The following is a 26416-nucleotide window of genomic DNA, read 5'->3' as shown; positions in this document are numbered from 1 at the left end:
TAGAATGGATATATACATGTATGTTAGTAGTAAGTAGTAGTGAGGAGGGATTAATCCTTAAAGGGGTAATCAACCTAGACATCTTATCCTCTATCCAAAGGATAGGGATAAGATGTCTGATCGAGGGGGGCCCGCCGCTGGGAATCCCTGCAATCTCCTGCATGACATGAATGGAGGGGGCGTGGCATGATGTCATGACCACGGCCTCGAACCCAGCTTTCAGAACAAAAAGTTCAGAATGACGGGGTGGTGTGCAGAAGATTTTGGGAGTTACCAGTGGTGGGGATAAGGGATAAGATGTCTAGGGGCTGAGTACCCCTTTAAGGATGAATCCTTCCTTACTACTACTTCCTACTGAACTTTAAGTAGGATACGTGTACACATACATTCTCTATATTGATTTTAAAATAAATTTTTTAGGTAGTGGCATATATTTATTGACTTTTACTTTAGTGGTTTGTTTTAGGTTTGGGAGGCCCCACCTATTGTATGGTTACATGGCCCTTATTGTATGGGTGAAATGATGGTGTTTCCAATGATGAGTGTCAACAAAGAAAACTGGTAGTATTATTCTTCTCCGTGTACCACGTCGCTTTCACTATCTGAAATACATAAACAAGTTATAAGAAGAATAACATCCGTTTCATATAACATTTGCAAGAACATATTTACAACTTGAAGAGCCAGTATAAAGATCACATTTTTTTTTGTATTTTCATCTCTGCATTCCGATGGTCATAACTTTTCAAATTTTTAGGCCGGCATTGAATGAGATCCTATAATGACCAGGCACATTTTTGTTTTTGCACTTTCATTTTTTTTTACCCTGCCTTCTAAGAGCCTTAAAGGGGTACTCCCCTGGAAAACATTTTCCTTTAAATCAACTAGTGGTGGGAAGTTAAACAGATGTGCAAATTACTTATATTATAAAATCTTAATCCTTCCAGTACTAATCAGCTGCTGTATACTACAGAGGAAGTTCTTTTCTTTTTGAATTTCCTTTCTGCCTGACCACAGTGCTCTCTGCCGACACCTCTGCCCATGTTAGGAACTGTCCAGAGTAAGAGCAAATGCCCATAGCAAACCTCTCCTGCTCTGGACAGTACATCTTACATGGACCGAGGTGTCAACAGAGAGCACTTGTGTTCAGACCGAAAGGAAATTCAAAAATAAAAGACCTTCCCCTGTAGTGTACAGCAGCTGATAAGTACTGGAAGGATTTAGATTTTTTTATAGTAATTTTTTTTTAAAGTAATTTACAAATCTGTTAAACTTTCTTGCACCAGTTTATTTAAAATAAATAGTTTTCCAGTGGAGTACCCCCTTAAGGACCCGGGCATTTTTTGCACATCTGACCACTGTCACTTTAAGCATTAATAACTCTGAGATGCTTTTACTTGCCCCCAAAATGTGTAACCCCATCTCTTCTGAGTATGGAAATATCCCAAGTGTAGACGTCAAGTGCACTGCGGGCGCTCTACAATGCTCAGAAAAGAAGAAGTCACATTTGGTTATGGAAAGCAAATTTTGCTAAAATGGTTTTTGGGGGGCATGTCGCATTCAGATGGCATTCTATTTTGAAAACTACACCCCTCAAGGAATGTAACAAGGGGTACAGTGAGCCTTAACACCCACAGGTGTTTGACAAATTTCCGCTAAAGTTGGACGTGAAAATGAAAAATTAGATTTTTTTCACTAAGATGCTGGTTACCACAAATTTTTAATTTTCACAAGGGGTAATAGGACAAAAAAAACTCCCACAATTTGTAACTCCATTTCTTCTGAGTATGGAAATACCCCATATGTGGATGTAAAGTGCTCTGCGGGTGAACTACAATGCTCAGAAGAGAAGGAGCGCCACTGAGCTTTTGGAGAGAGAGAATTTGCTTGGAATGGAAGTCGGGGGCCATGTGCGTTTACAAAGCCCCCCCGTGGTGCCAGAACAGTGGACCCCCCCCCACATGTGACCACATTTTGTCAAACACCTGTGGGGTGTTAAGGCTCTCTATACCCCTTGTTACATTCCGTGAGGGGTGTAGTTTCCAAAATGGGGTCACATGTGGGTATTATTGTTTTGCGTTTATGTCAGAACCACTGTAAAATCAGCCACCCCTGTGCAAATCACCAATGTAGACCTCAAATGTACATGGTACGCTCTCACTTCTGAGCCTTGTTGTGCGTCTGCAGATCACTTAACACCCACATATGGGGTATTTCCGTACTCAGGAGAAATTGTGTTACAAATTTTGGGGGTCTTTTTTTCCTTTTACCGCTTGTGAAAATTATAAGTATGGGGCAACACCAGCAAGTGTGTGAAAATTATTTTACACTAACATGCTGTTGTAGACTTCAACTTTACCATTTCATAAGGGGTAAAAGGAGAAAAAGCCCCCCAAAATGTGTAACGCAAATTCTCCCGAGTACAGAAATACCACATATGTGGCACTAAACTGTTGCCTTGAAATACGACCGGGCTCCAAAGCGAGAGAGCGCCATGCGCATTTGAGGCCTATTTTGGGGATTTGCATCCGCCAGCAAAATACCCTACGGCAGTGTTTTCCAAACAGGGTGTCTCCAGCTGTTGCAAAACTCCTAGCATACCTTGACAGTCAATGGCTGTCCAGCAATACTGGGAGTTGTTGTTTTTTTAACAGCAGGAGGCACCGTTTTGTAAACAGTGCCGTGCAAGACTTTTTTCTTTGGGGGGGGGGACTGTGAAAGGGTATATGTAGTATTTTACTTTTTATTTTGTGTAGTGTAGTGTTTTTAGGGTACATTTACACAGTTGGGTTTACAGTGAGTATCTCGCTGGGAGTTTGAGCTGTGGCGGAAAATTTGCCGCATCTCAAACTTGCAGCAGAAAACTCGCTGTAAACCCCCTCCTGTGTGAATGTACCCTGTACATTCACATGAGGGGGGGGGGCAAACCTCCAGCTGTTGCAAAACTACAACTTCCAGCATGCACTGACAGACCATACATGTTGGGAGTTGTAGTTATGCAACAGCTGGAGGCACATTGGTTACTTAACTCAGTGTTTCACAACCATCGTACCTCCAGCTGTTGCAAAACTAGAACTCCCAGCATGTACAGTCTCTCAGTGCATGCTGGGAGTTGTATTTTTGCAACAGCTGGAGGCATACTGGTTGCAAAACTTTGTTTCACAACCAATGTGTCTCCAGCTGTTGCAAAACTGCAACACTCAGCATGCATTGACAGTCGAAGGGCATGCTGAGAGTTGTAGTTTTGCAACAGCTGGAGGCACACTGCTACAACTCCCAGCATACCCTTTGGTAGTTTGTGCATGCTGGGAGTTGTAGTTATGCAACAGCTGGATGCACACTTTTTCATTGAAGTAACTAACTACAACCACCAGTATGCACAAACTACCAAAGGGCATGCTGGGAGTTGTAGTTGGAACTCCAGCAGTTGCAAAACTACAACTCCCAGCATGCCCTTTGGTTGTGCATGCTGGGAGTTGTTGCTAAGAAACAGCAGGAGGTGAACAGGCCTCACCTCTGCTGTATCCTGCCGCCGGGACCGCCGCTGCCGCTCCTGAGGGGACCCCCGCCAGGCCAGGGAGAGGTAGGAGACCCCCGCCGGCCCCAATCACTGCCCAGCAGGACAGTGATTGGTTGGTCGTTCCGCCCGATCAATCACGTGATCGTGAGGTGGCACCCGTGCTACCTCACTCCTGCTGGGTAAGGGTAAATGGAGCTGTCTCGGACAGCCCCATTCACCCTTTTTTTTCCAGGTCACCAGAGATCCGATTGATCCGGAATCGCCACAAATCAGCAGTCTGAATTGACATGGGGGTCTCAGGACCCCCCAGGGGTTTGCACGGGGCGGGGACCAAAATTCCCATGGGCATATAGGTACGCCCTGGGTCCTTAAGTACCAGGGCGTCTTAGCGTACCTGTACGCCCTGGGTCCCTATGTGGTTTAAAGGGGTACTCCAGCCCTAAGACATCTTATCCTCTATCCAAAGGATAGGGGATAAGATGCCTGATCGCGGAGTTCCTGCCACTGAGGGGGCGGAACGTGACGTCACATGGGGTGGAGCCATGACGTCACGATAATCCGTCCCCATGAACGTGATTCATCAGACCCGGAGTGATGTTTGCTCTAGAGGCTGATGATAGGGGGGTTCTGCAGGAAAGATTGCTGGGGTCCCCAGTGGCGGGACCTTAGCGATCAGGCATCTTATCCCCTATCCTTTGGATAGGGGATAAGATGCCTTAGGGCCGGAGTCCCCCTTTAAGTCTGATCACCTGTTCAGTTCACTTCAATACCTATGGTTTGCAGTAAGCTGTCAAATTGGTCATTAGTATTAGAGGCATGACAGGAACAGCACCTGTCATCTAACTGCCTAGATGCTGCAGTTGTTATAGACTGAGGCAATTGGTGTGTTAAACACCTGACATCAGGGTTAACCGTAGCTGTTGCATATAAGAACAAAAAAATCATAGCTAATAGACTGGCAGACTGTTATTGTCTGGAAAAGAGTCTGCCATGTTTTAAATTTTCCGTACATGGGCCTTTTTGGGGCTCATTTTTTGTACCGTGATCTGTAGTTTTCACTCTTATCACTTATGTTTAGAAGTGACTTCATGATCATTCTTAATTTTTTTTCCTGATTTATTACCTGCCAAAAACCCAGCAATTCTGCTTTTCTTTTTACATTTATGCCATTCACCGTGCAGTTCTATTAATGTGACATTTAAATAGTTCAGACAATTCCGCATGTAGCATGCGATGCCAAATATGTTTATGTTCATTTTTGTTTACAGATTTTTAATTAAAGGGGTACTCCAGTGGGGAAAGAAAATTTCAAATCAACTGGCTCCATAACGTTAAACAGATTTGTAAATTACTTCTATTTAAAAATATCAACCCTTCCAGTACTTATCAGCTGCGTAAACTACAGATATACAACAGAGAAATTTGTGAAGTTCTTTCCGATCTGACCACAGTGCTCTCTGCTCACACCTCTGTCCATGTCATAAACTGTCTGGAGCAGTAGAGGTTTGCTATGAGGATTTGCTTCTTCTCTGGACAGTTCCTGACATGGACAGAGGTGTCAGCACAGAGCACTGTTGTCAGACTGGAAAGAACTTTACAAATTTCTCTGAAGTATACAGCAGTTGATAAGTACTGGAAGGTTTCAGATTTTTTAATAGAAGTAATTTACAAATCTGTTAAACTTTCTGGCACCAGTTGATTTGAAAATATTTGTTTTCCACTTGTTTCAACTGGAGTTCCTCTTTAAAGAATTGGAAAAGAGCGGTGATTTGAATTTTCTTAGGGGAGAGACTTATTTATAAGTGCTTTCTGCTGACACCTCTGTCTGTCTCAGGAACTGTGCAAAGCAGGATAGGTTTGCTATGGGGATTTGCTCCTGCTCTGGACAGTTCCTGACATATACAAAGGTGTCAGCAGAGAGCATTGTGGTCAAACAGAAAATAAATTCTAAAGGAATTTTCTGTGGAGTATACAGCAGCTGATAAGTACTGGAACAATTAAAATTTTTAAATAGATGTAATTTACAAATCTGTTTAACTTTCTGGCACCAGTTGATTTTAAATATTTTTTTCGACCGGAGTACCCATTTACGTGCACAGTATCCCTGTGGTCGGACCCTCCGTGATCTTGAGGGATTCTCACCTTCAAAAAGGATAGTCTCCTTTCTCACCTTCGAAAAGGATAGTCTCCTCTCTCACTATAGATCTGTCTTAATTGCTTGAAAACTGAAGAACTAGGAACAACACTAAACCTATTCTCAGAGTTTTCTAGTTTTTTTTGTTCCTGATTTTGTTTGGCCAACAGAGACATTGAATGGTAATCCACAGCGATGGTCACCTATTCAATGGGTTTTAATAAAGATCGCCTTTGGCAGGTGAGCCCTGTGTGTCAATCGAACAGAAGTAAAATCACAGGGTAGAGGCATCTTTGACACTCTGGAACAGTAATGCAATCTATTGTCATACTGTAGGCATATAAGGGATAAATGAGCTTCTCATATTTGCTCCTATGCATTTTTTTATCTGACTCTTTTTGCTTCACGTCCAAATGCAGAGTAAACCTGCTGTTCATACTTACCTATCCCTGACATGACTAATCGGAGTTATTCATTTAAAAGACATCGGTACACAGACATTCCTGATGAACTCGGTACACAGACATTCCTGATGAACTCGGTACACAGACGTTCCTGATGAACTTGGTACACAGACGTTCCTGATGAACTCGGTACACAGACGTTCCTGATGAACTCGGTACACAGACGTTCCTGATGAACTTGGTACACAGATGTTCCTGATGAACTTGGTACACAGACATTCCTGATGAACTCGGTACACAGACATGCCTGATGAACTTGGTACACAGACATTCCTGATGAACTCGGTACACAGACATTCCTGATGAACTCGGTACACAGACATTCCTGATGAACTCGGTACACAGACATTCCTGATGAACTTGGTACACAAACGTTCCTGATGAACTCGGTACACAGACATTCCTGGTGAACTCGGTACACAGACGTTCCTGATGAACTTGGTACACAGACATTCCGGATGAACTTGGTACACAGACATTCCTGGTGAACTTGGTACACAGACGTTCCTGATGATTGTTGCCAATTTGGACTGCATTACATGTTCTGTTGCTACCATAATTTTTACTTCTGCCTATTACTAATTATTTTCTCAAATTTCAGGACTTTTTCTATCCAACAGTAATTTTTTTTTTAAACCTGTTTTATTGAAGTTTGAATAAATGCAAATACAATAGCTCCGCAGAGTATCATAATAGACAACAGAATAACAGCGACTGACAAAATAGCTATCACAGTATAACAGAGATTGTACAGCACAATCAATGCAGAGCAACTGAGGCCCAGTAAAACCTAACTATAAAACAGTAACAGAACTTAACACATTCCCTCCTGGTGTAGTGTGACATTACAGAGACACCTCATCAGAGATTTAAAATATATAGAACGCAAGATAATGGGGAAAGTAAGAGAGATTATATCCAGAGCAGCCACCCCTTAATGAAGAGCCATAGGGATATAAAAGGAGAGGCCTAGGAGGAGAAGAAATAGGGAGATACAAGGTGATCGGGGGTGTAGGCTACACTCCCTATCACCCACTGTATCTATGGGAGGTGGCGATTTCGTCTACCCCCCCAGGATCGCTGCTATTGTCCAGCCAATAGCAGCCGGCAGGGGAGGGGTTAACAGCATCCTCCTGCAGCTCCCTCAGCTGGCTGGGTTCAGTCAGCGGTCAGAGCTGCTGGAGGAAGCTCTGCCCCCCTCTGCCGAGATCGGAGCCCCCTCAGAAGAAAAGAAGCCTCCCATAGATCAGGGAAAGAATACAGCCCAGGGAAAGGTAGCGTAAATAGTAAAAAAAAAAATCCCCCCCTGACCCCCTAATAGGTCCCCAAGGGTCCGCCACAGTTTTTCCAGTGTGACCTGGGCCCTATTAGGGGTTCAGAGCGCTGCGATTTTCCCCCATTTTTTTTTGGGCCATATAACGGTGTGTGATTTCTAATCACACACCGTTATATATAGTATACACCAAGCACACACACAGTACATAACCCCCCACCCACACACGATCACTTTGGGGACAAATTTTTGGAGGCCTACGTACCCCTCAGGGAGCTCTCGGTTGATGAGTCTCTTATCAGTTTTAAGGGGAGACTCATCGAAGCGGGCGTGGTATGGTGTGAAGCTCTATAAACTTTGTGAGAGTACCTCTGGGTACACTCTCAAGTTTAGAGTGTATGAGGGACGAGATTCCCGTATTGAACCCCCAGATTGTTCCCCCACTCTGGGTGTTAGCGGGAAAATTGCTGGATAAGGGTTACCACCTTTACGTGGACAACTTTTATACCAGCATCCCTCTGTTCACATCCCTTTCTGCCAAATCCACGTCCGCTTGTGGGACCGTGCGGAAAAGCCAGAGAGGCCTCCCTCTAAATTTTCTGCAGACACCTATGCCCAAGGGTGAGTCCGGTGCCCTTACCAATGAAAACCTGTTGCTGGTCAGGCATAAGGATAAGAGGGATGTCCTTATACTGACCACTATTCATGGTAACGGCAGCTCACCTGTCCCTGTGCGAGGTACCACAACACCGGTCCTCAAGCCCGATTGTATTCTGGACTACAATCGGTATATGAGGGGAGTTGATCTTTCTGATCAACTCCTCAAGCCATACAACGCTATGTGGAAAACACGGGTATGGTACAAAAAAGTTGCGGTCTACTTGGTACAGGTTGCCATGTACAACGCTTTTGTACTGTTCCAGTATGCTGGCAACACAGGGACATACCTTCAGTTCCAAGAAGAAGTCCTAAAGGTCCTGATCTTTGCTGACCAGGAAAGAGCAGGCCGGACTTCCCAAGGAACTGGAAATATAGGTGCCAGGATCATCCCAGGCCAACACTTTCCAGGTGAGGTCCCCCACACTGGGAAGAAGGGACGAACCCAGAAAAGATGCAAAGTGTGTTACAAAAGGGGGATACAGGAGGATACCACCACTCAATGTGGCACTTGCCCCGATCATCTTGGCCTCTGCATTAAGGATTGCTTCAGGGAGTATCACATTTCCATGCAGTACTAAATGTTCCCTATTCATTTTAATTCTCCATAATTTGACCCCAATGAACCAAGTCCAGAGTACATTGCAAATTTTAAGCCCATAAAACCTCTAAATTGCCACAAAAACTCTTATAAAAAAAAAAAAAAACCTCATAAGGTACTTTTTCCAAAAATGGGTCATGGGTCACTGAGTCACTATCATCGGGGACTTTTTATGTTGCCTCAAATGTGCAGCAACGCTCTCTTTCCACCTGAGCGGGGTGCACATTTGAGGCAACAGGGACGGCCACACACATCACATTCCCAGAATGATGATTCAGAGCATAGGGTTTGTGGTGGGCATATTCTTTAGTTTCGGCTATGCTCTGGGTCATCATTCTGGGAACATAACCTGTTTTATTTTTATTTTTTTTACATCCCACTGTACCCCATTTTAGTTACTTAGTTTACCCCAGTTTTTTACCCCATGTAATGCCCCTTGAGGGGGGGTCCCACTGTTCCTCCTCCATAGGCAGCAACGCGATAGCTCAAGACCCTGACTGATCTCCTCCTCCTAAGAGTACAGTGTGCACCCGTCGAGCTCCTGTCATCCAGACATGAGGTATGTCCTTACTCCAAAGAAATGTATCTACAAATTTACGGCGACATTTTCTCTTGTTACCACTTGCGAAAATGAACAATTTGGGGTAACCCCAGCATTTTAGTGTAAAAAATCAAATTTTTCCTTTTCACATCTCATCATAATGAACATTTATCAAACACCTGTGAGGTTTTAAAGCTCACTGTACCCCTTGTTACATTCCTTGGGGGGGGCAGTTTTCAAAATAGTAGGCCATGTGTTTTTTTTTTTTTGCTGTTATGGCACCATAGGGGCTTCAAAAATGTGACATGACCCCCCCCCCCCCCCCCCATTTCAGCAAAATTTGCAAATGCGACTCCTTCTCTTCTGAGCATTGTAGTGCATCCCCAGTGCAATTGACATCCACACAAGGGGTACTTCCATACTCAGAAGAGATGGGGTTACAAATTTTGGGGGGCATTTTTTCCTATTACCCCTTATAAAAATAAAAAAATTTGGGGGAAAACCAGCATTTTAGTGAAAAATAAATAAATCATTTGCACATCCAACTTTAACGAAAAGTCGTCAAACACCTGTGAGGTGTTAAGGTTCACTGTACCTCTTGTTACGTTCCTTGAGGGGTGTAGTTTCCAAAATATTATGCCATGTGTTTTTTTTTTGCTGTCCTGGCACCATAGGGGCTTCCTAAAGGTGACATGCCCCCCAAAAACCGTTTCAGAAAAACTCACTCTCCAAAATCCCACTGTCGCTCCTTCCCTTCTGTGCCCTCTACTGCGCCTGCCGAACACTTGACATACACATATGAGGTATTTCCTTACTCGAGAGAAATTGGGTTACAAATTTTAGGAAGATATCTCTCCTTTTTCCACTTGTAAAAATTCAAAAACTGGGTCTACAAGAACATGCGAGTGTAAAAAATGAAGATTTTGAATTTTCTCCTTTACCTTGCTGCTATTCCTGTGAAAAACCTAAAGGGTTAACACACTTACTGAATGTCATTTTGAATACTTTGAGGGGTGCAGTTTTCATAATGGGGTCATTTGTGGGGTATTTCTAATAGGAAGGCCCTTCAAATCCACTTCAAAACTGAACTGGTCCCTGAAAAATTCCAATTTTGAAAATGTTTTGAAAAATTGGAAAATTGCTGCTGAACTTTGAAGCCCTCTGATGTCTTCCAAAAGTAAAAACATGTCAACTTTATGATGCAAATATAAAGTAGACATATTGTATATGTGAATCAATATATAATTTATTTGGAATGTTCATTTTCCTTATAAGCAGAGAGCTTCAAAGTTTAAAAAAAATGCAAAATTTTCAATTTTTTCATCAAATTTTTGAATTTTTCACCAAGAAATGATGCAAGTATCGACAAAATTTTACCTCTAACATGAAGTAGAATATGGCACGAAAAAACAACCTCGGAATCAGAATGAAAGGTAAAACCATCCCAGGGTTATTAATGCTTAAATTGACAGTGGTCAGATGCGCAAAAAACGCTCTGGTCCTTAAGGCCAAAATGGGCCTGTTCCTTAAGGGGTTACAAACCAACTGTTCATACGGAAGAGTGGCATTGACTAACTTCCTCCATTGTGGAAGAGAGGGAGGACGGGGATCCATCCACCGCAGAGCTATAGCCTTCCTAGCCATGAATAGTCCCTCACGGAGGAAAATCTTCATATGATGTTGCCAGGACTTCTCGGGTAACAGACCAAAGAGGCATAGCAGGATCTAGCGGGATGGGGATGGATATTAGGGAAAACAAAAAATTAGTGATATCCTGCCAGTAAGTCTGAAGGAAGGGACACTGCCATATCATGTGCCAAAAATCGGCTCTAGGGGAATGACATCTGTGACCGGCATCGGAAGGCATCCGCCCCATTCTGAAAAGTCTCACCAGAGTGAGATAGCAGTGATGAATAATATACAGCTGAATTAATTTGTTATTAACAGCCGGAGAGACCGTTAAATGAGAAGACAAAATCTCTGACCAATCCTCCGTTCTAAGAGAAGGGACGCATGCCTTCTAATAAACCTCTGCCAAGTCAACAGTGTCAGCAATTTTAGTCCTGGTGAGATGGGTGTACAAAATAGAAATTAAGCCTTTCGGTCCTTGGGAAAGAAGGATCCCGATAAGCAGAGATAGGAGGTCTCGGGGTGGGAAATTGAGCAGTCAAAGCGGTGGCAGAGTTGGAGATACCCATAAAATGCCTCCCGGGGGATCCCAATGTCAGTCTTGACCAGTGTAAAAGATTTCAGTATGTCATCCCGAAACATGTCTCCCAATTGAGCGAGCCCATGAGCTATTCAGAAAGGGGGGGGGTCTAAATCGTCCGTCAGGTGTGGGAGGTGAGGGTTATTCCAGAGGGAGATATCTTCTTTAAAATCAGTAAAAGAAGTGACCGTCTGTGACTGCCGTCATACCTGCAGGGCTAGTTTGTGAAGGGGGAGGAGTCTGCGAACCAGAAGGGGGGGGGCGCCCTCCAGAAATGCATGCATAGAAGTAAGATCCAAAAAAAGGCTAAGTGGTGCTCTCCATTCGGCAGGGGATCCGAAGAGACCAAATGCTGAAGATACCGGAGCTGACCCACCAAATAGTATAATTTAAAATCACGAAGTGCGGCCCCCCCAGGTCTTTGGGGCGTTGCATGGTGGAGAGTTTCAATTTGGATCTACCAGTTCCCCAGATAAAGGTAGGGAGGAGAGAGTCCAGGGACTTAAAGAAGGACATCGGGACTGGGTTAGAGAAATGTTCTGGGAGATAAAGGAGTTTGGGCAAAACTATCATCTGAACAAAATTGATTCTACCAGGGACTGCCAAGGGTAGAGCCCCCCCGCCCATACTCAGAATTTAGTTTTAACATAAGATAGAAGAGATAGCACATTAACTTGGAGATCTAGAGAGGAGTCCCTATGAATGACAATGCCCAGGTACTTAAAATGGGAAACAACAGCCAGGCCACAGAGAGTGGAGGGCCCAGGTCGCAGCTGTAGGGGCATATAAGCGGATTTTGCCCAGTTAATTCGCAAACCTGAAAATTTCCCAAATCTATCAATGATTGAAATAGCACGAGGGAGTGTCTCAAGGGGTCGGGACATAAATAGAATCAAGTCATCCGCATAGCGTCCGAGTTGGTCCTCCCTCCCACCTATAGTAATGGCTGACTATATGGGGTCCTGGGGCCAGGGGCTCCACCGCCACCGAGAACAGGAGCGATGACAGGGGGCACCCCCTGGCGTGTTCCCCTGCCTAGTGTAAACACATCAGAAGAGAGGCCATTAACGACTACTTGGGCCCGGGGGGGGGGGGGGGGTATAGAATTGATACCCAGTAAATAAAGTGGGGACCAAAGCCAAAATGAACTAGAACCCCCCTGAAGACATCCCCATTCTACAGAATCGAAAGCCTTGGCCGCATCTAGGGAGGCAAAGGCCCAGTTTTCATCCACTGCCATCCCAATTTGGACTGCGACCTAAACCCTCCTGACATTGTCGGAAGTGGACTTGCTGGGCATATAGCCCGATTGGTCTGCATGGATAATAGAGAGGATAACCCTGTTTAGGCGATTGGCAAGCACTTTCGTGAGTATTTTGTAATCTACGTTAACTAAGGAGATGGGTCTTATAGGAGCCACATTCCAGTGGGTCCTTGTCTGGTTTAAGAAGGACTGCTATGTTAGCATCATACATGGTAGGTGGAAGGCGGCCAGCCTCAAAAGAATCATCATACATGTCCTTCAAAGGACCCCGCAGAAGATCTGCATATCGTAATAAACCTCCACAGGGAGGCCGTCAGGACCAGGCACCTTACCACTCTGCATATCCGCAAGGGCCTCGGAGATCTCCTCCACCGTAATAGGAGAGTCCAGCAGGGAGACAGAGTCATGGGAGAGCTCAGGGAACTAAATAGAATCCAGGTAGGAGAGTAGATCCCCTTCGGAGTAATGCGTCTGGGAAGCATAAAAGGGAGGAATAGAATTAAGCAAAGCGCCGAGCAATAAGCGCATTATCTACCAATACTTGACCAGTCTCAGAGGCTATCCTAAGAATTGGGGGGGGGGGCCTGGTTTTGTTTGACCAGGTGCGCCAATAATTTACTAGACGGGTTACCATGCTCAAAATAAAATCATAAAAACAATTTACGATTCATTTTTTCATTAAGGTGAAGCATATACTGTCTACCAGGGGTAAGCCAGGCATGCTTGTTAGATTCAGTCGTATCAGCCACATAGACAGCCTCCAGATCTGCGCACATGCGAGCCAGCTCTGTCTCCCTAATCGACGTCTCCCTCTTAATGTAGGAGATAGTAGATTTTAAACAACCTCGTAAATAGGCCTTGAGGGATCCCATACAAGAACAGCAGTGCCCGAAGGCTGATTAACCTGAAGAAATGTTTGAAGTTGGTCGGGGATCCCATCATGAGGGCCAATCACTGCAGCCAAAAAGGATGCACCTTCCATTTCCAAACATAGGACGCCTGAGACAGCGAAATCTCCACCAGCAAAGGGGAATGGTCAGAGATTGCGCAGGTTCCAAAAGATATATTAGACACCAGAGAGAAGAAGAGGGGATTACAGCAAGTTAGATCAATACAAGATAAAGCATTACACCCAATGTAATAACACGAACACTTCATCAGACGGGGGAATTTACATCTAAAAATATCTAACCTGCCCACCTCAGAAAAAAAGGAGGATAAGGGAGTATGAGTAGACATCGGAGACAATGGAGGCGTCACATGGAAACGATCCATCACAGGTGTGAGATTGTAGCCCCCCAAACAGATCACCCTAGAGTAAGGAAACCACGCTGCAAAGGTGACCGCAAGATGTGGCACCTCCAGTGTGGCCGGATGGGGATTGTAAATACCTCATAAGACAAAAGGAGTATTATTAATAAAAGCATGTACAAATACATAGCGACCAAGAGGATCCACACATAATTGATCAACTTTCCACCTTAGTGACCTATGAACAAGTAAGGAGACTCCCATCGAAAATGTGGAATGGCACGAGTGGCTAGCCCATTGGACCCATGGTTTCCTAAACACCCCAAATTATCAGGCATCATGTGGGTCTCCTGGAGACATACAATGTGTGGGTTACATTACTTTTTTTTTCCTTCAATGGGTGGAGTGACCGCTAGGTGGGATGAAGATTATTCTGTTTTGCAACAGCAGGAGGCACCCTGGTCAGAAAACACTGATCTATTACATTAAAGGAATCACAGGTGTGTTTCAGTTGGTAGGGGAGGGGGGCTGATGTGTGGGAGGGAGAAAAGTGACCTCACACTTACAAACAAATAATGATGGGATTTATAGTTTAAGAGAACAAACTCCAAACGGAAATAGCCAGTTTACAAAAAGATAGCCTCAGCTTTATGGTAATCTCAAAACATAGCCATTTAGACCCAAGACAAGTGCTAATCCTTCCTTAGCATGTCCATTACTGGCAGGCATGTACTAAAATCACCTTATGGTGGATAACCTCTTTAAGGTTATGTACATATTTTTGTTCAGTTATACTGTATTACTTACCATGATGATCCTTACTCTTTATCCAGGTCTGATACAAATGTGGATATTCTGCAGTCATTATGGTTGTATAGACAGTAGACCTAGAACAGTTGGGGGACAATACATCAGTCCTGGTTAAGTATTAAAACCTTTAAAAGTTTAAGAGGTTTCCAGAATCTTTACTGAATATTGAATTTAAATGAGTATATAGGGTGAGATAGAAATGCTTCCAGCCTTTTATCAAAGTAGTGTTTTATGTGGCTACAAACAAATTACATTTATCATAAAGAGAAGATCTTGGAAAGTGCGTAGGCAGTTTTAGGACTTGTGGACATTTTTTATTTTTGCATTTTAGTTTTCTCTTTCTCGCCTTTTAAAAGCCATAACTCTTGTTTCTTCCATCCACAGAGCCATACTTCATTTATGGGACCAATTGTACTTTGCAATGACACTGTCCTATATCCTATATCTATAGAGTTTATTACATTACAAAAGTGTTTCTGTGTTTTTATTTGTATTACATACATGCATTAAAGGGGTACTCCGGCCCTCAGACATCTTATCCCCTATCCAAAGGATAGTGGATAAGATGTCTCACCGTGGGGGGTCATCACGCCCCCTCCCATAGACTTGCATAGCGGGGGGCAGGGGGGTGACGTTACGATACTCCAGCCCCGTGGTCGCCACCCGGCTGTTTGTGAGTTTGCACCGCGGCATGCAGCTCAAACAGGTGGGTGGCGAATACAATATTGTGGGGGTCCCCAGCGGCGGGACCCCTGCGGTGAGACATCTTATCCCCTATGCTTTGGATAGGGGATAAGATGTCTCCGGGCTGGAGTACCCCTTTAAGTCTTAAACAGAGCATCAGATGATCCGAATACCTTATGTTCAGTCTAATTCTGTCCTCTGAGCAATGAGCATGTTAGTCAGAGTGTGAGCTAGGGCCCCAAGGTGAGCATATGGTCTGCAGCTCTCTTACCTTATAAGAGAGTTTATCTACATCACCAGCACTGTCCCATTTTGGTTTACCTGCCTAGCTTGTCCCGCTACAGAGTTAGCACTAAGGAGAAACATGTTCAATGACTCATATTGGAAAGAAGTGTTCATTCCTCAGGACCTGGCCTAGTTAGCAACAGACTAATGTCTGGGGATTACCTTTTAGACACACTCGCAGCATTGTCCATACAATAAGAAGGAAGGGATCTTTGGAGACCTTTGATAGCTTGATTAGTAAATTGGCCCTAACAGGCTATAAAAATATATTTTACTAGCTCATATTAACATGCAGAAATAGTGATTGGGTCAAAAACATGACTTACAATAGCTGTGTGCCCAGATTTGATATACATGCACAATCAGTAATAGACATTTTTATGTTATGATATGTTTAGGGGCAAAAAAATCTGAATTAACCCCCCCCCCCCAAATGTTCATACAATACTGACACCAAACACATTGTCCCACTTAGAATTTTAATGCAATTGATGTCAATATTCAATAAAAGTTAATGTGGGGGTTGTTATTCATATTCTTATACCAGAAATATATGGTTATTAAAATGTAATATAGCACCAAAATTGTGTATATAACAATATTGGGCACATTGTTATTTTAAGTCACATTTGACCTAATCAAATTTTAATTTGAGTTCAAAAAACTTTTTTGCAGCCTGTTACCTGAGGGTTGGGTCTGTAGTGGGGCTATATGTCCTTTTGGAAATATAGTTTTTGTTCCAGATGCATAAACAAAAATCTCTCAGAGACCTGTAGCCACCAGCAGCACTCTGCTATGGCAGCAGACGTTTTAGAGGATTGCTTTAACCATCTTATTCACTACTGTTTATCAGGAATCATAAATGTGACGTGTACACATGAGGCTGTATGGTATCAAGCAACAGATAATATTAAGAATTAGCATGTGTTGGAGTATATCCTGACATGCATGATGATAAAAAATGATTAAAAAAAAACTTGTATTGAAATATACAGCACCATCATCTCTTACTTACTCATTAAACACGGGAAAGCTTGTTAAAATCTGTTTAAAAAAATAAAATGTATATTAGCAAATATCAGAAATATGAAGCTTATGTGAGCATAGCGTGGCAACACACAATCATATAAAAGTATAAAACATCACAGATCATATCACAGCCCCAGATGGGAGATGTTGTTAATTTGTGACAAAGATGGTGGGGGACATTTATCCTGGTTTGCTTTGGAAAGCAAGTTCTGACATCTTGGTTTTTTTTTTTGCTTTAGTTTTGCTTATGTGCTATATATTTACATACAATCACAGGGGGTTGATGAATTTAGAGCACATAATCAAAACACAAAATTCGCAGGGAACACTTTTGTGAGATTTTTTTGCAACTTTTTAAATTTGCTCACGTACAGGAGTTTTGTACTCCAGGTCAGACCTGGAGTAGACTTTTTTTTAAAGGGGTTTGTGACTTTTTTTTTTTTTTTTCCTACATGCTACATTTAAAGATAATAAATTTGTGACTACTGAAAAATGAAATTTTCTTATGTAAAGCTGTTTGCAACTTTATGCTTTCACACAAAAAAAAATACTTAGTTGTACATGCAACTTTTTGAGCGCACAGAGGAAGCAAAAAATAAAACAAATAAAAAATGTCACCCGTTGTGTTTTTTTGTGATAAACTATGTATTCGATTTATATTTTTTTCATATGCAGGCTAAAGCACAGTTCACATAAACTTCATAGATTCCACTCAGCTATGAAGGATCAGTTCTCCAATAGATCCAATCGACAATGTAATTTATCATGCATAGATTTTTTATGGCAAGTTTAGCACTGCATTTTTGCTTATATAAAGAAGAGGGAAGACAAAATAATGAGGAATGACAATAGTATCAATATAATCATAGAGGGGGAAAGGAAGCAAGACAAACTGGGACTTTTTGTCAACTTTTTGTTTTTTTGGGTTCCTGCTCTCTACAAAACATGTCATTTAACAAAGTTTTAGAATATTAAAATTTACCTTGTGCATGTTACTAGTGGAGAGTTTCTTTTGGCCTTTTTTAATTGCAATCAGTGCTTTAGTTGTAGCAGCTCTGATTTTGGGTAAAAAAAGATAATTAATTGAAGAGGTTTTCCGGGAACAAGAGATATTTTATTGCATTTTAAGTGGATTTTTAAATTTAAATACCGTAAAATCCCTTTCTCGTAGCCTTCATTGGGGGACACAGACCATGGGTATACGCTCTTGCCACTAGGAGCTGACCCTAAGGAACAAAGAAGTTTGTCCCCCAAAGAAAGCTATGAGAAATTGATTTTATGGTAAGTAATTAAAAAAATCCACTTTTCTTATTGACTTCATTGGGGGACACAGACAGTGGGACGTCTGAAAGAAGGACGGAACCAGACAGAGGAAGACCTTATCCTGATGGAGAACCAAACAGGGAGGGGGGCATTAAAGCGCTGCAAGCTCCGAAACACAACGTATCGAGGTGATGGCGACCAAGAAGGCCAACTTCCAGGAGAGAAGGGTGAGGGAAACTCCCCCGAGGGGCTCAAAGGGAGAACCCCATAACACCAAAGAAAGAGAAATACTGTATAGAGTGCACACCACATAAATATAATATAATCAATAATCTTTATTATTTACCAAATACAATACAAAATACACATAAAGGGCTAAAACCAATTAAAAAGCTAAACAAAGCATGACCCAACATGGGAGAGGGGCCATGAACCCCCCCTCACCAATGTCCTGTCCCTGTAATATACTCACTCTGTGTGGCTGTAGGTGCACAATATCAAGTCAATGTATAGCAACCGCTAAACAACTCTGAATAGTAACAAGCAGGTACAATATGACTACTGAATAGAAAGAATAAAATAAATGCAAACAGAGTATATAATATCACCAAATATTGGCAGCCACAGACAGAGGATCCATAACAATGTACACAGGGGCAGGACCCCAGAGCCCCACGCGTTCTGTCACAATCGGTGACTTCCTCAGGAAGACGCATGGGGGCATCCATGACCAGATTTCCAACCTCCGAGTAACACATGCGCCGGGGCCACCAGACTTGATCTTGTACATGACACCGAGAAGAAGGTTAAGAGGAGGAAACAGGTAGGGAGGAGAGAAGCTCCCCACGGAACAACTAGTGCATCCGGTGCCACGGCGAGAGGATCCCTGGACCTGGCGACGAACTTGGGAACCTGGTGGTTCAACTGGGTCGCCATCAGATCCACAACCAGGGTCCCCCAACATCAGCAAATGTCAGTGAACACCTTTGGGTCGAGGGCACACTCACCGGGGTTTTGAGCAGACAAAGGAAAATGGCTTGGAGTTCCAACACATTGATCGGAAAGGAGGGTCTCTAGAGAGAACCAACGCCCCTGGACCATCCCGTCTCGAAAGATCCTTCCCCAGCTGAGTAGGCTTACGTAGGTCATCAGGAGCTGTCAGTGGACCGGCAGGAAGGAACGCCTGAGAAGAATAAGGGGAGATTGGAGCCACCGTGGGGAGAGAAGGACCTTGCGCTGGAGAGACAGAGGAGATCGATCCCAAAAGGGACAGAATGGCCAACTGAAGGGGGTGGCAATGAAACTGCGTGAAGAGGACTGCCTTGATGGCCGCAACCATCCTCCCTAGCTTCTGCATGCAAACCGGAGAGAAAACGGTTGAGGGCAGTGGAGGACCCTGACTCCCGCCGTCAAAACAAGTCACTTTTCCCTGGGCATAGATACCCTAGAGTGTGATCTGAAGACTTTACCAATTGTGCCCACGGTAAGGAGCTTTTACAAGAAGGTCTTCCAAATAAGGGAGGATGGTCTACCCCCTGGAATGCAGGACAGTTACAACCACCACCAAGACCTTCGTAAAAACACAAGGCGCGGTGGCAAGCTTGAAGTGGAGGGCTACAAATTGGAAATGTCCCTCTGAAAGTGGAGAAACCGCAGATGACCCGGAAAAATGGGCATGTGTAAGTACGCATCCTGGATATCTACAGAAGAGAGGAACAATCCTGGGTCCATGCAGGCGATAACCGACCTCAGAGATTCCATCTGAAAACGTCCAAAGTGCTGGTGGCAGTTGAGCCGTTTCAGGTCAAGGGTGGGACGAACAGACCTGTAAAACCTGGAAAAATGTTCCTATGGAAGAACTGGGACAACTACACCCTGCAGCAGAAGGGAACGTAGGGCGGGAAGAAAACCAGCTGCCAGGTCGGGACTGAAAGTAACGGTCTCGAGGTATAGAAGAGAATTCTATTTTGTAACCCCGCGTGACCACCTCCAGAACCAAAGCATCGTCCATGTGAGAGCCACTCGTCCCGAAAAAGAGTACGACCACCCACCCGAGAAGGAGACTCGAAAGAGGGTCTCCCTTCATACTTAGCCAGCTTGGAGGAGAAACAGACGGATTTAGGGCTGGACTTACAGAATGGGCGGTACTTGACAGACAGAACCTTCTTGCCCTGAAATGCCTGGGCCTTGTCTGTATGGCCTGAGGCCAAAAGGACAAAAGACTTAAGACGAGGATCAGAACGCCGAGCTCGATTCTGATGCATGAGAGCTCTTGCCCCCAGTGGCTTCTTGCCAAGGCACTCACTGAAAAGTCAGTCTCCCAGGAAGGCAAGGTCAATTAGGGATCGTTTGGAGGCGGGGTCCACATACCAGGCATTAAGCCAGAGGGAACACCGGATGGTAACCAAATTAGCAGAAGCAGTGGCCCAGCACTTGGCCGCTGTCAAGAAGGCAGTGCAGAATGTCCCCTTGCAGAGGCGATCTGATGGGCCAGATCAGCCAGAAGAAGCACCAGAGATGATCTTATGACTGAGCTGAAAAGCCCAGGTAGAGAGTGCCTTGGCAACCCAGACTGAGGCAAAGATTGGCAGGAGGGCAGAGTCTGCCACCTAAAAGGCAGACTTAGAGAGGCCATCAATGTACCTGTCTGACGGATTCAGGGAAGCTGCGCCCGCCAGAGGTAGGGTGGTGGATTTGGACAGACAGGACACCGAAGGATCCACAGAAGCGGGCGAGGTCCACTTAGAGACCCGATCTTGAGGAAACAGAAAGAGGGTTCAAAAACTGGAGATGCTTTCTGGATGTTTCTAAACCATGTCTAAAGACCTTTGGAGGCTGACGAGAGCAGCGGAAGGAAATCTAAGGGACAGAGTCCGAGTGTACCGGGTCCTGCAGGTGGAAGGTGTCCTTTATTGCCACAATAAGGCTGTCCACCACATCTGTCATGGCGTGGTCAGAGTCAAACTCTGGAGGGGCCTGGAGGGAGGCTCCTTGGAAAGAACTAGTGGACAGGGAGTGAGACCGATGGAAGGAGCTCTTGGAAACCTGGAATGACTGGTAGGGGAGCTGACAGACTGCAACCGATTACAAAATTGCAGAGGCACCTTGTACAGGGGACTCTGAGGAAGAGCCAGAGGAGAAGACCCTATAATGTTTACGGATGGATTGGCGATCAACCCGGGGCAGAACAGTCCAGTGCAGACACCATGGCCTGGAGATCCACGCTAGATCAGTGACAGACTGGGAAAGGGAAGAGACCCAAACCAGGGCAGGATCAACAGCCGGTACAACAAGGATGTCCAGGGCAGTTGGCAGAGGGGGGCTGGGCTGAGTCAGTGTGGTGCGCAACCTAGGAACACCAGAGACAGGAGTGCTGGAAACGTTGGAGCCAGGAGCGCTGCAGCTAGGAACACTGTTGGAGCCAGTCACACCAGAGACAAGCCAGGAACGCCATGAACGCAGGCAGAGCTCTAATGAAGTGATGAGGAAGAAGACTGCTTGTTGCACACAGTAGGAGAAGGAGGGGGGAGAAGGACCAACCTTCCGTCTGCATTCTTACAGGACCAGAGAGGGGGCGCGGCAGCCTGGTAGGCTGTCAATGATCCCTGCTGGTGTGCGTGAACAGAAAGAGAGGAGCTACATAACCCACTGCTTCGAGCACTGCCAGGGGAAGAAAGAGTGGCAGAGCAAACCCGCTGCCATTAGACAGAGCTGTGGCCGTCCTGAAAATTGCTGCTCTTAGCCGACAGACCATGTGGCCAGCGCAGCTAACCACCCTGGGCCGGACTAATATAGAAGCGCTGTGCTTCCAGGACCCGCACCGGCACTCCGGTAATCTGGCAAAGAAGGGAAATGCTACCAGAGACCCTTCCTCACCACCTCCCACTGCCCTAATAAAGACTCCCACTGCAAGAAAGAAGAGAAGATCCCAGAGTCAGACAGGCACCCCTGAAAAAGGGGGAAGGGGGGGGGGGACATACTCGCCTATGAAAACATGCTTACCCTGAAGTCTTTAGCCAGCTTATGACCCCACTGCATAAGCTTGGCTAAAAGTGAGGTGAGCAGGGACAAGTGAGGGGTCTGCCTCCTGCTGGCACTAAGCTTAAACTGATTAGCTTATTGTCAGTGGGCGGGAGCCTGCCAGGGAGGAGCTGACGTCTTTGTTCCTTGTGACAGCCTCGCAGTGGCAAGAGCGTATACCCATTGTATGTGTCCCCCAATGAAGCGGCCAAAAAAAATACATTTTCTTTAGTATGTAAACCCCTTTAATTACTACACATGATCATAAAAAAACATTGTAAACATGTAAATACATTTACAGTGCGGTGGGAAGTACTAAGTGGTTAAAACATATATTCAATAACACAAGTCATTTTATGATTTAAGCAGAACATTCAAAACTACGTCTTATAAGTTGAAGATAGTATAACATTAAGCATTCTGTCCACTGCACAGCCTGGCTCTTCATGTGCACAATTTCTCATTTCCAGGGACTGATGGTCAATGCCTATATTAGGTTTATCTAAGGGTGATTGGTAAAACATCGGCATAGGGAGTTGCAACATGTAGTTAACTAGATTTAACCTGGTTCCCCATAAATCACTGATTCTGGCAACAATGGCCAGTATAAGTTCATTAAAATGTGCAATCAACATGGCAAATGAAGTGGCACTTACTGATAAGTTGCAACTTCATTTCTTTATTTAAAGTGTACCTGTCATTAGCAAAAACTTTTTATATAATGAAGAAAATTACATTATGTATATTTGTAATATACATTGGTTAAAATTTGTATATTGCTGTCCATGCAGCTATTGTCTGTGTGTCTCTGTAAAGAGACCAAATACAGGAAGTGTGAGTGGGATAAGCAGGACTCTGTGCAGTGAGGTTCTGTGACACACGCCCAGCTCACACATCAGGATGATTGACAAGTCAGGAGCCTGCACAGAGCCCCGCTTGTCTTGCCCTAACTTCCTGTATTTGGTCTCCTCACAGAGAAACACAGGCAATAGCTTCAGGGACACATTTTTTCCTCCCAAAATATACACATTTTTTAACCAACGTATATTACAAATATACATATAATGTAGTATCTACTTTATTAAAAAGTTTTTGCTCATGACAGGTAAACTTTAAATAAAAAACTTCAGTGGGGAATATACAACAGTAGGAAGATGCATGGCTGGCAAGATTGCAAATGATCAGTCACTAACACTTTGTTTGCCACATTGCTTGGCATAGACATATTGACAATGATATTCATCATAATTAAAAAGGAAAGTAATTACCTTTTCTTTTAAACCAATTCAGACCAAATTCTGATACATATTTTTTTTTCTAATCTGTTCTTATGGGGGCCTCATGACACCATCCAAAGTTCTCAACTATTTGTACAATTCTGGACAATCTGTGATTTTTTTTAATAAGTTGTCCAGAAAGAGAGAAAAATTAAGTTTGGCCCCATCTTGCCACAGATGCTGTTGACAGCATTCATCTAGACATGCTCTGTGACCTGTGTAGAGGTTACTGAGCAGAGAGGTGAGCTTTGTCCATCACCTATTGTGAAGATGGATCCTGGGTTATCTTTTCTAGCAGCAACCTTTCATTGGAATCCTGTTTGTGATAATAAAGTGGTCTCTACAGAAAAGGTGTCAGATTATTATAAGGCTCAGGAGCCAGAGCAAACATGGTGTGATTTTAGGATTTTTCGGTACAACAGATAGACATAAAAAAAGAAAGAAAACAAAAAAAAAATTGCTGCTGCTTTTACAAATATTATTTGTCGAGATGTTAATAAAATAAATTCATTGATGGGTGTTGTAAACTATAGAGCCATACAACTCTATAGTTCTTAACGAAACATTGTATTCTGTAAGACTCAAGATTTATAGTTACAGCATACATACCTACGGGGATACGTGCGACATGATTTGGAATAACTGTCACATTGTGTTTGAACAAGATACCATCTATTAAAAAATAAATAAAAAAAACATACATACAGATCATATGGAAATATTTATTTTTTGACTAATTATCATAGTAAGATTACATTTACTTTACTTATTTTATTTTGAAACAGCTACACAACATATTTCAGTCCCATGCTTATTCAGTCCTTTAACCAAAGGTTAACCAATATTTGTTGTTAAGGGAACAACTTTTCTTAAAAAGTGTTAGAAGGTTTCTTCAGGGTGAAATGCAGATCAAAAATATAGTTATGTATATGCACCTTTAAAGGGATTGTGCGCTGCCCTGCCTTTCGGAGCTCCGCACGCAGCGTCCGGAAGTTCCTTACTCCGAACGCTGTGTGAGGGCCTTCGTGTTCGCGGCCACCGGGCGTGACGTCACGCCCGGCCCCCTCGTGATGTCACTCCCGCCCCCTATACCAAAGTCTATGGGAAGGGGCGTGACAGCGGTCGCGCCCCCTTCCCATAGACTTTCGTTGAGGGGGCGGGCGTGACGTCACGCCCGGCCGCTGGGAACACGGAAGCCCGCACACAGCGTTCGGAGTAATGAACTTCCGGACGCTGCGTGCGGAGCTCCGAAAGGCAGGGCAGCGCAAAACCTTTTTTTATATATATCAACTGGCTCCGGAAAGTTAAACAGATTTGTAAATTACTTCTATTAAAAAATCTTAATCCTTCCAATAGTTATTAGCTTCTGAAGTTTTCTGTCTAACTGATCAATGATGATGTCACATCCCGGGCGTGAGTCATCAGAGAGCAGTTAGACAGAAAACAACAACTCAACTTCAGAAGCTAATAACTATTTGAAGGATTAAGATTTTTTACTAGATTTACAAATCTGTTTAACTTTCCGGAGCCAGTTGATATATAAAAAAAAGTTTTGGCCTGGAATTCCCCTTTAAATATTACATTTCACTGTTAGATCAGACAAAACACAATAGAACATATTTACTATTCCAAATGCATCAGAATTCTAATAAAATTTTCATAAAAAAACACCACACTCATATGTTTTAGACACTGTTTACCCCTTTCAGTGTGGCAGGTGTCGTAGTCACCCCTAAGCGAACAAGATTGTCTGCCAGCAACATTGAAAAATTCACATTTGTTAAAATGAATCAGGCATCAATCAATCGGATTGCAAACCATAGAGGTGTAACTTGTAACTTCTGGGCCCCGATGCAATATCTGCAACAGGGCCCCATGGGGCAATTAAAATACTGATCTTTTATGGTGTAGATGTGCTTTGAAGCCTTCCGTCAAAAAAGTTAATCACAGAATGTAGACTAAAACATAACTTTTAATAATACTGCTTATTAAAAGTAGGGTTGACATCTTTCTTGCAAAAAAAATAGCGGCCATGGTAATTTGCATAATTAATTATATATGCATGACATCACAGGAATCTACGCCCATGCTCATACACGGCACGGGGGGGGGGGGGGGGGGGAGAGAAGGAGATTAGAGAAGGAGATCAAAATGGCACGGGGGGATGGTCCAGAGGGGGGGGGGGGCACTTGAAATGGCACACGGGAATCAGAGGGGGGCAATTGAAATGGCACAGGGGGATCAGAGGGGGCAATTGAAATGGCACGGGGGGGGGGGGTGGATCAGATGGGTGGATCAGATGGGGGAGATTGAAATGGTACAGGGGGGTCAGAAAAGGGATCAGAAAGGGATTAAAATGGCACGGGGGGAATTTAAATGGCACGGAGAGATCAGAGGGAGGATTAAAATGGCACAGAGCACCCAGTACTAGTCATACTATTTCCAGTACTAAACTACAGAGCACCCAGTACTAGTCATACTACTCCCATTACTAAGTATAGAGCAGTCAGTACCAACCACAGTGCCCCTAGTATTAACCACAGCCCCCCTAGTACCAGCCAGCATGCACCCAGTTAGAATATCTTTCCATTAATTAAAACATCCCCGTTTCACACAAACACATCAGAGATTCTACATAATCTGCATTTCAGCAGATAACAGACTCTTTTTGACTCTGTGGAAGACACCCGGAGATAATATGCACTGCAGCCAGAATCAAGTAGCCCCATCCCCTGGTGCAGCAGCAGCCACCGCTGCTTGCTGTACTAAGTGGCCTCAGCCAGAGATGCTGTACAGGCAGCGCGGCTGCCACTTCAAAGGGGTATTACGGTGAAAGACTTTTTTTTTAAATTAAATGAACTGGTGCCAGAAAGTTAAACAGATTTATAAATTAGTAAACTTGCTACAAGAGTGAAAAGTCGGCACTCACCAGTTCTTCCAGTTCAGCAGTTTTTTTTGCATATACTCACAGCCTTAGTGCATTCTTAAGGGAGGACAACAGATGGTAATAGGGGGGGGGGGTACCACAGAGAGGCGACACCGATGTTTTGCACTGATAAGTGCTTCAACAGGCCCGTTGAAGCACTAATCAGTGCGAAACATCGGTGTCGCCTCTCTGTGGTACCCCCCCTGTT

General features: G+C 43.9%; 1 protein-coding gene across 1 annotated transcript in view; it reads right to left on the bottom strand.

Moving 5' to 3' along the window:
* Positions 1 to 461: 461 nt before the first annotated feature.
* Positions 462 to 26416, bottom strand: part of LOC130304090 (N-acylethanolamine-hydrolyzing acid amidase-like) — a 50988-nt gene continuing 25033 nt past the window's right edge. Inside the window, exons 7-11 of the mRNA XM_056551903.1 lie at positions 23892 to 23954; positions 17705 to 17777; positions 16709 to 16737; positions 14722 to 14801; positions 462 to 602 (exon numbers count right to left, since the gene is read on the bottom strand). Of these exons, the coding sequence (XP_056407878.1) occupies positions 568 to 602; positions 14722 to 14801; positions 16709 to 16737; positions 17705 to 17777; positions 23892 to 23954 (280 nt within the window). The 3' untranslated portion in view covers positions 462 to 567. The remainder of the gene's footprint in view (positions 603 to 14721; positions 14802 to 16708; positions 16738 to 17704; positions 17778 to 23891; positions 23955 to 26416) is intronic.

Source organism: Hyla sarda, chromosome 1 (assembly GCF_029499605.1).
Source record: "Hyla sarda isolate aHylSar1 chromosome 1, aHylSar1.hap1, whole genome shotgun sequence".
Taxonomy (NCBI): domain Eukaryota; kingdom Metazoa; phylum Chordata; class Amphibia; order Anura; family Hylidae; genus Hyla; species Hyla sarda.
Note: the sequence above shows the minus strand (reverse complement) of the source record. Positions and strands in the feature narration are given on the sequence as shown.